We start from the raw sequence: 15,221 nt of genomic DNA, 5'->3' as shown, positions 1-15,221 counted from the left end.
GCTGAGCATCATTGGTTCCTACCAACTTCATCTCTTGGCTCCTTAAATCTCTTTTCATATTTGCTAAAAATTTCCACGGTTCCTTTATAAGAAATAATTTGCTTGTGACCTGGTGCCCATAAAGAGAAGAACAATCTTCAACAAAGTTTTTGGCAAGTATAAGCATTACAGTTTAAGCATAAAAGTTCAGGTCTGCACTACCTTCATAACTGGAGAGAATTTTGCAGCAGGGGATAGCATTGTATTTATTATGAAATGTACCAGGTAAAATCCAAATAATGGTTAAGCTTTAAAACATGATTAAATATTATTTCTTAGATCATTTGTCCTTGGTTTAAAATAAAATATCTCAAGAAAAAATGCACTTGACAATTTTGATCTCTCTACTCAAAAATCAAGAGGAAGTAATGAGGAAACCAGACCCCTTGCCTCCAATATAATTAATCTCCATTTATACCACTATGAGCAATATCAGAGCCACTTCAGCAACATCAGAGCCCTTGCTCTCTTTGGACAGATTAGTTTGTTCAACAGTAGATTACTCACGAACACTAGCACCTGACTGACAAAGCTTTCTGAATCAGACCACAGGACTAATAAGGTCTTTCATTTAGAGCAGCAGTTTTCAAACTTTGTAAAGTCACAGAACCCTTTCATATCTCTTCTTCTGTCATGGAACCACTAACCCTATCCTATGAGCTGACATGAAGCCAGGTGACCTGGGTTGGCAATGGCGGCACACCAACTCCTGGCCTGCTCTGCTATTACCTCCAATCTCTTTGCAGAACCCCTGATGACGTATTGTGGAACCCCAGGGCTCTACAGAACACAGCTTAAAAACCACTGATTGACAAGGACCACCGTCTGATGTCAACCTAACATCTACTTCCTGTCACCTGCAACCAAGAGTCCACTTAGCTTTCTTCAGCCACACTGAACAAAGGAAATCACTGTTTGAATTCCATAGAACTGGTAGATCAGTTACACCAGCAGTATAATTCCACTTATTTCAATGAAGGCACTTTCATTTAGACCACAAACAAAGCCAGAATGTAATGTTTTATTTCTAGGGAAATTTCCACAGACTAGTTGTAATGGGATTTTCCCTGTAGAACTCTGGCAGAGCATAAGTAGGAATCAGCAACCTGTGCTAACCAAGAGTAGGTTATATAGCCCTTTGGTATAGCCCATAGCTATAATGCCAGCTCTGCTGTAAGGAACCTTGTTTGCACCTACAGTTTTCCTAAGGAAGTAACTTTCTAGCTTCTCCAAGGAAAAAAGCCAAATTAAAATTCTTCATTTGTTTATAAAACATACCTGATGGTTTTTTTCCTCATATCCTTTTAACAAGTTTCATGCAGTTTTTTCCAGCAATAAGTAAACTCCAATGTCACTTTTTTTTATATTGAGGAGGCACTGCTTTCCCCTCATAGAAGTGGAGATTAAGCCCCTGTTTGTTTTGGGCCTAGCTCAAAGGCCAGTAAAAACAATGGGAGTCTTGCCAGTGATTTAATGGGATTCATATCAGGCTCTTCTATTTTCAACAAATAGCTCTACTACATTAGAGAAACAGCTCCAAACATGGTCAACTAAATTCACTAATGAAAGCAAATAAAGGTAAAAGCTGTTACTGTCAATCCCAATAAGTCAATTGCCATTTTTAAATGTAGATGCTGGGGTTTTGGTTGTAGCCATGCTGGTCTAAGAATACAGGCAGGCAAGGCTCTTTAAGTAGATGTGACATCTTTTATTAAACCAACTGAATAGTTTGAAAAAAGTTCTTAGCAAGCTTTCAGGTGCAAACACCTGTCTTCAGGCACAGGGAGTCTCTGCTGTTCTGAGACTCCAAGGAAATCTTTAAAGGTAGATGAACACACAGTTATTTTAAATATACAATGGGTGAATTTTATTTTTTAGCTACAACATTTTATTCCCTGTCTCCCTAAAGCATCTCAAAAAGACATATACATTATGAGAAGTTAATTATTACAATGCACAAAACCTATTAGTGAACATAAAGACACATGCCATAGGAGCTTTGCATACCATACCTTGCTCACAGTTTTTCCCACCATATCGCAGAGGGCACTCACAAGCATAGGTATTCCATTTATTCACACATGTTCCCCCATTCTGACACCAGCTACTCTCACAGTAGTTCTTCTGAGCTGCACAGCCTGGAATTTAGAAAATGGAGTTACTCAACCAAACCATGCACTGCTTGTGTGTCTCGAACGGTGTTTGTATTACACAAAAGTTTCCAACACTTCAAGTGGCTTTAACCATAAGTTTTTGAATAATCTAACAAGCTTCTGAATGACTGTACCTGCAAGACGGTACCTGGAAGTTTGTCAGTACTAAAGAGAAAGGAAATCACTAAACCAGCACAGCACTTCTTTTTCAATGCCCCTCAGGTCAGTAAAACAAAGGAGAGAGGGTCCATATTGTCAAGAGAGACCAAGAAACCAGACAGATACAGCTGAAGTGCTAAGTTAAACACTAATTTAATGCAACAGAACCCAGTGGAATTACACCATGTACCAAAGTGCTTCCAAATCAGAAAATAACCAAAGAAAAACCTTACTTTATTCAATTGTCCTTAAAAAATATTGCTATGAGCTAAAAGTTGTACTGTACTGTACTGGCAAAAGCTAAGCAATTCGCAGTTAGGGCTGCAAGTCCATCCTTAGTTCATGGTCCACATACAGGATTAATGTGGAGCTCTTTCCCCACAGTTCATCCTTTAACCAGATCTCCACTCAGTGACAGAAGGAATGAGACATTTTTACATTATATTGAAACCTACTGCACTGCCTCATTTGCGGAAGAGAGCACTTTCAGACTTCTTCAGCACAGGAAGTCAGGCATGCCAGCTTGGACTCCAGCACATCTCTTGTTGAGGCAGTTACCAGCACTATTCAGCAGGACAGGAGACTCACCCATATTACATTTAAAATGGTTAGAAAAATCATGATAACTATGAACATATTCTGTGCACACTGCATTTCTAGTTTGGTGGCTACTGGATTTGTTTTAAAAGAAGAACTGAATTTTCAGAACTGGCTAAACTATTCCATTTTTTTGACCCAATTACAAAAAGTTTCAGAGCTGAGTGTGATCCAACTGCTGTGCTTCAGACATATACAAATAGAGGGTTCTTAAAGGAAATTCAGGTACAGCAGATTGAGTGCAGGCTAAATATGTCACTCAATGCCTACTTTGCATGAAACATGGCTTCAGGGTTCACTCAGGGCTAAATTCTCTGCACAAATTCCTGAAAAAGATTCTTGTCAATGCAGGGAGTCCAAATAAGCTCTGTGCACCTCTTAAGTGCCACTTCATCCTTCAAGTGCTCCATACACTCAAAGGTACTATGTGTGTCTTTGGTACAAGAATTAAAATTACCTAGCTCAAGTAAACAGGGTAATGTGCACAGTGACCAAAGCTGAGGACAGTTCAACAAGTGGCTGATGCAACCTTAGGAGTGCAGCAGCTTCTGTGGCTGTTATACTCCTCTCAGAAAGACAAGCAGAGGGGCTGGCACTGAAGACAGAAAAGGGGTTTCCTTCTTTTTCCATCCCCATCCAATCTATTCTGCACTAGGTGGTCTGGGCTCCTTCCTCACACTCCCAAAACTTCCCTTCCACAGCTCAGCGGAGCAGGAAGAACTCTGACACTGGGCAGTGGTGGTAGCACAAATTGTAGGAAGTTTTTTGGCTGAAATGAAAAATACCATGCCCAGCTCCTGCAGATGCCTACCCACTGTTTGCAGGCAAAATTAGCCAATCTGCACCAGCTTGCACACAGCCAGTCAAATCAATCTTACATGTAAAAAGGCTGTTCTTGCAGTTTTCAGCCACATGCATAGCACCCTTTCTTGAAAATCTGGCTCTCAATTTGTGCTTATATACTCAGGGTGACTGAAAGCTTTTTCTTGTGGATTTTCAAATAACAGGAGCTTATACCTGGCAGAGTGCCGTTATTGGCTATGAAACCAGCCATGTCGATTGGCTTGCTGTCAATGGAGAGGTTCCTCATGCACCCAACAAACTGTCTGTTATGCACAGGAAAATCTTCTGGTAGGTTTGGGACACCCCCAAGAAGGAGGGGGCCAGTGAGGTCCAAAGACCTAAAGAAATAAGAATAAAGAAATAAGATACAGATTATTTTTACATTTAAATGAGCCTTAATTTCAGTGAGTGCCCCCTTGCTCTTGTTTATAAGAAAGGATAATCTGATTGGCTTTTTCTGTATTATTCATTATTTTATATCTACCATGTTATTTGTTATTCGGTTCTTTAAATGAAACAGTGCAGAGCTTACGATCTTCCCTTTTAGAGAAGCCTGTTTAGGTGTCTCATTGCTTTTCCCTTCTCTCTTGCTACATCCTTTTCGGATGGTATGATTTTAAATGATGATACAATATTTTAACCATTTTTGTCCCTTTCTTATTTAAGCTTAACATTGTACTTGCTTTTCTAACCAGACTGTACATAGAGCAGATGTTTTCACTGAGCTTTCTTCATTAATTCTTAGATCCCTTTCATTGCAGTTAATTTAGGCATAGGTCTGTTTACGAGCAGTTCACCTTACCCCTCCCAGTTACAAGCACTGGCACTGAATTCCACCTTGCCAGTTTAAAGGTGGCCAGTTTGCTTTCTTATAGGTTCTTTGCTATATGGACTCAATTTCCCTTAATGGTGAAAATGAAAAGAAAATATATGTAAAATACCCTTACTTCTTTGAGCCAGTCTGAGTCCCTTGTGCAGCACATGTGTAGTTGCCAATGAGACTTCCAAAGCGCACAGCCACTGCAGTGTCACAGTCATCCACTGTCACTACTGCCACCTTTTCTCCAGAAGGCCCATGAGGAATTCCTAATCTTCCAATGTTAGGCTTCAAACAATAAATGACACACTTGTAAATAATGCTAGACACACAAAGGAATACATACAGTGCCAATTCACTCACAAAGCGACATTCTTCACATTCTTTTGAGATTACTCAGATAGGGTACACAAACATGAATTAAGGGGTATCTCTTCCAGGTCAGCTATTCAAAAGGAAACCCAATGGCTGATTTCAGAGAATGTTAATAAGCTTCCAGATGAACAATGGAATGATTTTTACCCTTGATTTGAACTTGAAAAACAGATGTGCAGCTTGGCTTCCTTTCTCTGGATAAAGTGAATTGCCTCAAATCACTTCAAACATCTTTTTTCAACTATATGAAGTGGGAAGATCACAGCTCAAGTTGTATTCTAATAATTGTTTACGCAGTGCGTGCATCTACATGTGTAATTAATGTAGCCAAATATAATGCAGTAAGCTTTCTCTGGGAGCATATCTATATGTGCGCCAACTGGGACAGGAGCAGTTCAGGGAAGGGCTACTCTGGCTCTGTTCTGCTCCCATATAGGATCCATGGGCTCTAGGCTCCCCCAGGTGCCAACCCTGAGTTGGTAGGGGGCACCAAAGTCAGAGCTGAGGTCTTGGGTGTGGGACAGGCTGTCCTGCATCTGGGCAGCTGTTTCCCAGCCCCTTGCCCTGATCAGCTGATTGGGGCAGGAGGCTGGGAAAGTGTCCTCTCCCCCACAGCTGTTTCCCAGACCCCTGCCCCAATTGGGCAATGAATCACCGCTGCGGGCTAGCTTAGAGCTCCCCCTCTTCTGGGGCAGCTGGCAGTGAGCTTTGAACTGGATGGGGATTTCCCAGAGCAGCTGGGGGCCGGCCGGGAGCTGTTTAATTTACCCTGAAAGCCCACTTGTGAGGTCAGAGTGGCATCTTCCTTATTTTACAAAAAAAATAAGAAAGGATATACAAAAAAATTAAAAGAATTCAAAGTCCCAAAAAAGTCTATGGCAACATCAGAACTGGATGCAAACTTCTTAAATCCCAGCCTCACATCCTAATTACAAAAGTTTCCTTTGTCCCAGTACAACTCTGTTAACTACAATATCAGATTTACTCCATTTGTAATTAACAGCAGAAAGAAGCTGCCATACAGAAACTAAAAGATTTGAGATACAGATTCTTCTGACGGTTACATCTTTAATGTTTATAAAAGGCATAATAATGATGCAAACAAAGAATTAGATCGTTCATATTTCATTGAAAGAATTAGATCTTTCATATTTACCTGCTGAAAGTAGATAATTTTCTGCTTTTGCATCTATGAGAACATTTAAAGTAATACATAGTTCATAAGGCAGGTCTTATTCATAAGGCAGATCCTATTTGGTTTACTTGCGTCCCTCTGAGGTCAGCGGAACTACTAATATGAGAAAAGTGAACAGGATCTAACCCAGACACATTACATAACTGAAATTCAAGAGCTATGAGCTATTTTATGATCTTTGCTTACTAGTAGTAACGACACATTCAGCCTCTGCTTCAGCTTCTTTTCAGAACTTTTAGTCATTTACCTTGCAGCACTGTGCAATTCTGAATTCTTTATTTTCACCAAAAACTAAGACAAAGCAAGGGGAGAAAAAAACCACAATTCTGTCTGTTTCAGGTTTTGCAAATACAAACTTGCTGAAATACTTAAAGGTTGATTTCATCCTTGTAAAGAATTACAGCTTCAGAGGCAAAGCTAATTATACTCGTGCAAAAAACCATTTTTTAAAATGTTTCCTAGTTTCAAACAATTCCAGTTAGAGTGCATTTTCCATTTCCCCTATCAACGGCTGATGTGATCACATAGCTTGGCAGCTATTCAAATAAAGGTTCTGACCTCTATTAAGTGATATTAAGGCAAGTTTTGTTTTTCCCTGGGCTATGTAACAATCTAACTTGGAAATGACTGGGAGCACACATAGCTGCAATGCTGAAAATTTGGTTAGAAGCTGCTCCCAGTCAATGAATGAATAAATAAATAAATCTCCTGCTGACACTGAGGCCCTTAAATACTAGAAAACGAACATTTTGGATACTGTTGTTACTCATGGGAAAGAAAGACTTAGCTAACCCTTCAGTTCAGGATGCCTTAATAAAATGCATCTCTTGTTTAATACCCAGGCAGCATCAGAGGAATTGGGAGTCAGAGAGAAAATGCTGCTTCAGCTGTGTATGCTTGGGCAGTGTTAACCAAGCTTTCAATCTAGAGGTTCTACTGCACTGCAACCTGCCCTGCACTGGCCAAGATAGGGTTCTGTCACTTACATTGACTAGGTGATTACAGCCTTTCCTTAGACATTGACTTGCCACTGTGATCTGGGTCTTTGCCCTCAGGCTTAGCCTTCCGGGAAACACGCTACAGTTTTGAGGGCTATACCTCAGTGCTGCTTGGGATCTTATGCTGATGAATATAGCAGCTTGTCTTTCACCAAAAGGTCCTCAAGTGTTTCCTCCCAGCACCAACTCAAAAAACTCTGAATCAATTAATTTCCTGCTCGTATTTCAAGCCCTGTTTGTTCTCCTGACTTTCTCTAAGAATGTATTGCTAGTAATGTGTAAAAAGGAAATCTGTGGATGATTTAATGATGATAGGGGATATTAAGTTTTTTTCTTTTGAGTAGCACTTTTTTGTTTGAGTCCAATATACACCTTCCCAGCCCCTGACATGGGGCATATTGTACAAAAGAAATCTTAACTGACCAAATCTCTGACAAAGAGTTAGAGGGGGAAGACCTCAAGTGTCAAAATTGAGACTAATTTTATTTAACATTATCATTGTTAAATAAAATTGTTAAATATCATTGTCACAAAAAGAAGGAGCGTGTTCATTAAATTTGATGATAACCAGGGATCCTGGTCTTCTCTGTTTAAAAACAGCAAATTCTATGATAAAATCCCTATAACTTCTCAGTTTAACAAACCCCAAATATTTTTACGCAGTTAAAATGAAACACCGCTACGTATACTGGTATCAGTTAAATGCAATGTTTTATTGATATACTTACAATTTTAAAACAATCTGGAAGGCTATCAGTGCTCAATCACTATAATAAAATAAATTCGAAATACCTATAGATTTTGGCATTTGACTTGGGTTTTTTACCATGGAAAATCAGAGCTCCCCCTGCCCCCTTCACTCACCAGGGTGCGGGTCCAGCTGCGGCTGTCCCCCACGGCTGCTCTGTGGTGTTGAGCAGCCCTCATATGCCAGTGCCTTGCCCATGCCACTATACCTCACTTGCAAGCCACAGCCCTCCAGTTATGCTGGTGCTCTCACTCCTGACCACAGCTCCCTATCCCTGCCAGTGCCCCTCACTACCTAAACACACAGCTGCCCTGGCCCTGCCGGTGCCCCTCACTCCCTACCCATAACCCCCCAGACCTGCTGGTGCCCTTCACACCCAAACCACAACCCCCTCGGCTCTGAGGTGCTGGTACTTCTCACTCATGACCCACACACCTCTGGCCCTGCTGGAGCCCCTCACTCCCAAACCACAGGCCCCTGCCCCTGCCAGTGCCCTTCACTCCCCATTCACAGCACCCTGCCTCCTCCAGCCCTGATGGAGGGGGCCCCCAGCTGCCAGGGCTACGAGGCCAGGGCCTCGAGTCTTCAGCCTCCTGCCAGCCTTCAGCAGCATCAGAGACCTGGTTACTGCTCATGGGAGGTTGCAGCTGCTGCTGTTGTGGAGCCTAGCTTACCCTCCCCAACCAGTGGCACAACTGGAGCAGAGATCGGGGGGGGGGCCAGGAATGGAGATGTGGATGCAGGCTGGCAGCTGTGGGCCCAGGTCTCCCCACCCTGCTGCCCTCCCCCTGGGGCCTCTGTGCAAGGCAGGGCAGAACTGGGCAGGTCGGAGCAGGGTGGCTTGGTGCTGCTATCAGGTGCCCCACGCTGCCATGATAAGGCACCCCCTGCTCACTCAGCAGCAGCAGGGGAGCACAAATCGGCATGGGGTCCCGGCAGCAGCACTGACCCTCCCTGCCCCGCCTCACTCTGCCCTGCTGTGCTGGGTCCTGACTGCTGGGCCGCAGAGGCCCCGGGGGAGAGCATCAGTGTGGGGAGACCTGAGCCCACATCTGCCAGCCCACATCTGCCCGCACCCCATGCACAATTCTGGGGGGCATATGCCCTGCCAAGCTCACCCTGGGAGTGCATGCAATGGCAGGGAGCAAGCCCCGGCCCTAACCCCAGACAAACCTCCCACAGTTCGGCCCCACTCACTGCTGGGGCCCTGTAGCCAAGCATTCCCACTCTGGCCCCAGACCCCAAGCCCCACCCTCATGCACTACCCCAGCCATACCCAACTTTGTCCCTCCCTTGTGATGGCTAGAAGCAGAGGGATAAATAAGCAATAAATATGTGCTTCTTGGAGGCATTTGGTATTTTGCCTGAACTGGTAATATTAGTTAATATAAAGCTTGTAGGTTTGTAAACTGCAAATGTAACTTGTCTGTCATAAGTTTAACCAAAATGATAAATTAACTGTTCGTGGAATTGACTGGGCCCTATAGGCAAAGCTGTAGCTGCAAGATTAGGAGACCTATCAGTTTTTTGCTCAGGGTTCAGCCTTGATGATAAAACTGGATCCAACTGCCTGGCACACACAACACATTCCAGGAAAACACATCCCAAGAAAACATATTCAAATGAAACCTAAAAGGGGTCGGGGCTTAGGCGGAGCAATGTCAATTTCAAACCTAAAGGTGCTGCATCATAATTTGCTTATTGGATAAACCCAAGTCTGGGTAGTAACCTTTTATGATAATTTTAACACCTTTCAATCCCATAGGGTAAATGCTATAGGGTAACATTGCGAGTGCCTCTAAAGCTAACATACTAGCATAAAACTAGGTATAAAAAGCGCATGCATCAGGTGATCACAGGAAGGAGGGAACAGAATGATCATTTCTGTTCAACGCCCGGACCCCAGACTCCCGGTGTGAGTGAGTATCACATCCTGATCAAGGGACCTTCCCAGTAAACCCTCTGACAGCGTTGATTGGGGATGCCTGACTTCGCTGGAATCACTTGACGCGCACCTATTGAGGGACTATCGATAAGTTGCCAATCCATCTCTGTCTATCTGTTGTTTTGAACAGCCCAGTGGCTAATACCCTCGCAGTGCCCATTTCGCCTGCGACAGAATTGCTCTATCTGTTGCTGTTATCTGTTATTTACTATTAGCTCTTTAATACTGCATTATCTTCTTATTGCATTTATCTTTCTGTTAACTGTTGTGTGTATGTAAGCTATAATAAATTTGCCTTCACTCCCAACTTTGCCTCCTTGATCCAAAACTGAATCAAACAGCCCAGTTTGCCTGTGATAAAACTGATACACTCACAGTGCCCAGCTGGCCTGTGACACTCCCTCCCTCCCTTGCTTGCTTAATATAGAGGCCTCAAGGCCCCTCTCCTGCCCTCTCCTCACAGATTAACCTGTGTAAGAGCGTGAGCTGCTCTTCATGCTGCCTGGCTGCCACTTGCATGTGTGTGTACACATATGAACATGGTGCCCCCTGTGTGATGACCCTCCTCACCCACTGGTGGCCTCACCAGTGCTCAATAGAGGTGAATAATCACTTCCCTTGACCTACTGGCAACACTCTTACCAATGCAGAACAGTATAGCGTTAGCCTTCTTGGCAACAAGGGCACACTGTTAGCTCATATTCAGCTTATTCTCCACGGTAAACCTCAGGTCATTTTCTGCAAAGCTGATACCCAGCCAGTCAGTTCCCAGTCTGTACTAGTACATGGGATTGTTTGGTCCTAAGCACAGGACTTTGCACTTTCATAGATTTCATAGACATCAGAGCTGGAAGGGATCTCGAGAGATCATTGAGACCAGCCCCCCACCCAAAGGGCAGGAAGTCAGCTGGGGTCAAAGGATCCCAGCAAGATAAGCATCCAATCTACTCTTGGCGGTGTAGAGGAACCTCATGAGATTTCTTTTGGTCCAAACCTCCAATTTGCCTAGGTCACTCTGAATCCTAGCCCTACCCTTCAGTGTATCTACTACTATCCCCAGCTTGGTGTCATCTCAAAACTTGCTGAGGGTGCACTCTATACCGGGGTGGGCAAAATATGGCCCATGGGCCAGATCCAGCCCATGAGGCTATTCTATCCAGCCTGTGAGGCCCCTAAAAAAACTAGAAAATTAACATTTATCTATCCTTGGTTCCTGTCAAAAATGACAGGAGCCAATGAAAGTAGGATCCAGGGGAAGCCTGGTGGGCTCCCATAACAGCAGGGCCTGCCTGGCCCCACCCCCCCAGCTGGAAGCCCCAGCTGGGGCTTCTGGCCTGGGAGCACATGGCTGCCTGGTGGTGCCAGAACCCCAGCGAAGTGGGAAGTGGGGGGGGGAGGGCAGGGGAGGACCCTGGGCAGGGAAGGAAGCCAGCGAAAAGAGGCCCGGGGAAAAGCTGAGTGTGGACGGGGCAAAGTGGCCCCACACCCACCTCATGCCTGATGCCCTGTGCTGCAGCCACTCGCACCCCTCCTGCGGCTGCCTGTGCCTGCTCCAGACAGCCCCGCATGGGCTGCGACTGGCTGCAGCAGGGAGCTCCAGCCATGGGGTGGGGGAGCGGCTGCTTTTCCCCAGGCTCCTTACGGGTGCGGAGGAAAATGGCCCCTCCCCCAGGTCACGGCCGGTGCCCCACACTGCAGCCGCTCACAGCCCATGTGGGGCTGTCCAGAGCAGGCACAGGCAGCCCTGCACGGGCTTCAAGCAGCTGCAGTGCAGGGTGCTGGCCACAGGGCAGGTGAGGGGCCACTTTTCCCCGCGCTCAGCACCAGCTTCGTCCCTGCCAGTGAGCAGGCGGTCGGGGCTGTGCCCGCCTGTATCGCTGGGCTGGGGGGCACTGGGAGTGAGTGGGCACAAGAGCCAGTGGGAACACGGGGCCCGCACCGGTGTCCCAGGGCCAGTGCCGGCAGGGTCCAGAGCAGGGTGGCAGGAGCATGGGGTCCCAGCCAGCAGGGGCTCTATGGAGCCAGGCCAGCTCTCCCCTCTCCCTGCTAATGCAGCCCAGCCTGGCTCCACAGACCCCTGCCAGCCTGTGACCTGCTTTGTTCTCCACTGGTGCTGGCCTTGGGACATTAGTCCCAAGACACTGGGACATTGATCTCAAGTTGGCGACCAGGGGGCGGGGCACCTGTCAGGGAGCAGGGCTACCCATGTGGCCCTCAACAGCCTGCCAAAACTGGGTAAATGGCCCTCTACCCGAAATAATTGCCCACCCCTGCTCTATGCCATCTTCCAGGTTGTTGATAAAGATATTGAACAAAACAGGACTGATCCCTGGGGCACTCCACTGGATACTGGCTGCCAACTAGACAACAAGCCATTGATTACTACCCTCTGAACCCTCCATCCAGTTTTCTATCCACCTTACAGTCTATTCATCCCACCCATACTTCCTTAACTTTCCTGGGAGAATGTTGTGGGAGACCATATCAAAAGCCTTGCTACAATCAAGGTACACCACATCCATCAGTCTTCCCACATCCACAGAGCCAGTCATCTCATCGCAGAAGGCACTCAGGTTGGTCAGGCATGACTTGCCCCTGGTGAATTCATGCTGACTGTTCGTAATCACCTTTTCCTCCTCCAAGTGCTTAGAAATGGATTCCTTGAGGATCTGCTCCATGATTTTTCCAGGGACTGAGGTGAAGCTGACTGGTTTGTAGTTCCCTGGATCCTCCTTTTTCCCTTTCTTAAATATGGCACTATTTTTGTGCCCTTTTCCAATCATTTGGAAAAGGGCAAAAAATCATTTGGGAGCTCTTCTGATAGCCACGAGTTTTAAAAAATGATAGCCAGTGGCTCTGCAATCACATTAGTCAACTCTCTCAGCACCCTCGGGTGCATCCCATTCGTGTTTTTCTGTGGTGAATGAAAAAACCAGATCCCTCATGATAACACAGAGTTAGGAGGTACTGTAGAAAACATCTGCTCTTTGACCATGGACTGCAACAAGAGCAGGATCAAACTCTTACAGAAGAAAGGTTTCAGGACAAAATAGCAATATCCATATTGTTATTCTCTGAGGGAGATTTTCAAGGACATGGCTGAGAGAGAAGTGCCTTGCTCCAACTGACTTTTGATAGGAATTGGGTGCTTGATTACCCTTTCTTCCTTTCCAAATCCATTCCAGTAAAAATTATGCTACCTGAAAGCCAAGCTTCATTAGCTTTGCCATATAGTAATTCTGCATTCATGAGTGAAAATTCAGTACAGCGCACAGGAATTTACCAGCATGACTCCCATTAAAGTGAACAGAAGGCATGTAACTAAGTTCCTGCTTATGGAACTCCAAAATTACCTCTCACTGTCTATCCCTAAATGCTGCTTTTTCACATAGCGTTTGCCTAGAAATAGGTTGAAATTCAAACATCAAGGACAACACACTTCAAAGTGAGAAGTGCTAGGAGGTTTAAATAAGGGGAAAAACATATGCAAGCTACAAATTAAGTTAATTCTTCCTGGTCCTGCAAAGCTAAGCTGACTTTGCAGAGTGCTAGTTAGCCATGTTAGTCTGAAGTCAGGCAGGAGCACTATCATAATTGGGTGCATCTACATGTGCATTTAATATGTATGAATTTACTGCAGTAAATTAATAAACAGTAAACTACTCCCAAGTGCACATCTACATGTGTACCTGGGTCAAGAGAAAATTGCATCCTATGGGTACATTCAGATGTGCCTGGACATTTGGTTCCCTGGGGACACCTAGCAGCAGCGCACCTTGTGCTGCTGCTACTTGTCCCTGGGGAATGCCCATGCCACATGCACTTTGGCACGTGGCAAGTTACCCAGGGGGGCAGTAAGGGAGGCTGGGCCCAACACTGTGCTGGCCCTAAAAGCCTTACTTGTGGTTCTGGGCACCTCCTGAGACCTCCATGGCAAACCCACTGCATGGAATCTGGCTGACAGCTGCAGTGTGGCTCCGGACAGCCCTTTTCAGCAGTGCGCACTGCTCCATTTTTTTTTTCCACAGGTTGTTTTAACCCCTGGATATCCCAGGGTCAAAAAACCCATGGGGGAAAAAAAAAACGAGCAGCACACGCTTGGGCAACATGTCCTTACAGTATGGAGAACACCGGACTGTGCAGTATGTGATGCTGCAAACATGTTTGCGATGCCACATAACACATGACTGCACTCGTCTGGATGCGCCCTATGAAGCAGTGTAGTCCAGGGTTGCCCCCCGCAGCAGCCAGGGGGAGCTCTAGCCACAGCTGCCCAGGTGCCAGCCCCAGGTTGGCAGGGGACACTGGGGGCAGCCATAGCTGGCAGGTGGCATGGGGCTTAGTCCCAAGGTCTGGGTGGTGTGGAGCTTGGGGCTTAGTCCCAAACTCCAGGGGGTGGAGGAGCTTTTCCCCTTGCCCACCGGAGCTTGGGATTAAACTGAGCAGGAGTTATGGCTCCCTGCTGCCTGGGCTGACCAGGAACAATGAATCTAATGTGCAGGAAAGTGCACATGTAGACATGCCCATTATAAACAAAATCCCTTCAAAGTCTTTGTTCCCCATATTCTAGAATACTATACAGTATCAAAAGCCATACTTGCTTGCTGCCTTCCAAAGAATGACTTCAGAGTAGGGATGCACCAATAAAGATTTTGGAGGCCGATACCAATAGCGATCTGATACAACTGCCTCCAGGTAATAAGTCTGTTCTGGTGGAAGGGGAGGGTTGAGGGAAAGTGGGTGAGGGGCAGAACAATGCCCCCACAGTGAGGAGGGAGGGGGCAGGTGCTGCCTGAGTGGGGGTGTGGAACGCAGGCATAGCTCATGGGGGAGGCAGCTCCTGCCACTGCTTGCATGCCAGGTGGGCATGGGTTGAAGGGGTGTGCCCCTTGGATTTGCATGAGGCAGGCAGACAGGCTGGAGCTGACGCTCTCTTCTCAGTGGGGGCTGGACTCGGAATTGGCACCAGCAGCACTGGGAGGGGCTGCATTCACCCCAAATTTCACTGCAGTTCCACTCCCAGCCCTGCACCATTAGGCACAGCTCAGCTCCATGTCCCCCCTCCACCCATGTGCTGGGAAGAACTGAGGCTGCACTGGGAGCCTGGCAGCGGTGCTGGGAATGGAGCTGTGGTGAAATTTGGGATGGATGCAGCCCCCTCTCAGCATCACTGGTGCCCACTCTGAGCACAGCTCCCACCAAGAAGAGCCAGCAGCGCCATCTCCAGCACAGATCTAGGGGGCACACCCTCCCCACCCCATCCTCCCAGGGTACAAGCAGCGGTGGGAGCTGGCTCCCCCCTCAATGAGCCACACCTCCGTCCCATGCCCCTGCCCCTGCCCCTGCCCTTGC

General features: G+C 46.2%; 1 protein-coding gene across 1 annotated transcript in view; it reads right to left on the bottom strand.

Moving 5' to 3' along the window:
* CELSR1 (cadherin EGF LAG seven-pass G-type receptor 1) overlaps nt 1-15,221 on the bottom strand; it is a 257,147-nt gene that overhangs the window by 58,679 nt on the left and 183,247 nt on the right. Inside the window, exons 6-8 of the mRNA XM_019543514.1 lie at nt 4,739-4,896; nt 3,966-4,129; nt 2,052-2,177 (exon numbers count right to left, since the gene is read on the bottom strand). Coding sequence (XP_019399059.1) covers nt 2,052-2,177; nt 3,966-4,129; nt 4,739-4,896 — 448 coding nt within the window. The remainder of the gene's footprint in view (nt 1-2,051; nt 2,178-3,965; nt 4,130-4,738; nt 4,897-15,221) is intronic.

Source organism: Crocodylus porosus, unplaced genomic scaffold (assembly GCF_001723895.1).
Source record: "Crocodylus porosus isolate Cpor-Errol unplaced genomic scaffold, CroPor_comp1, whole genome shotgun sequence".
Lineage (NCBI taxonomy): Eukaryota > Metazoa > Chordata > Crocodylia > Crocodylidae > Crocodylus > Crocodylus porosus.
Note: the sequence above shows the minus strand (reverse complement) of the source record. Positions and strands in the feature narration are given on the sequence as shown.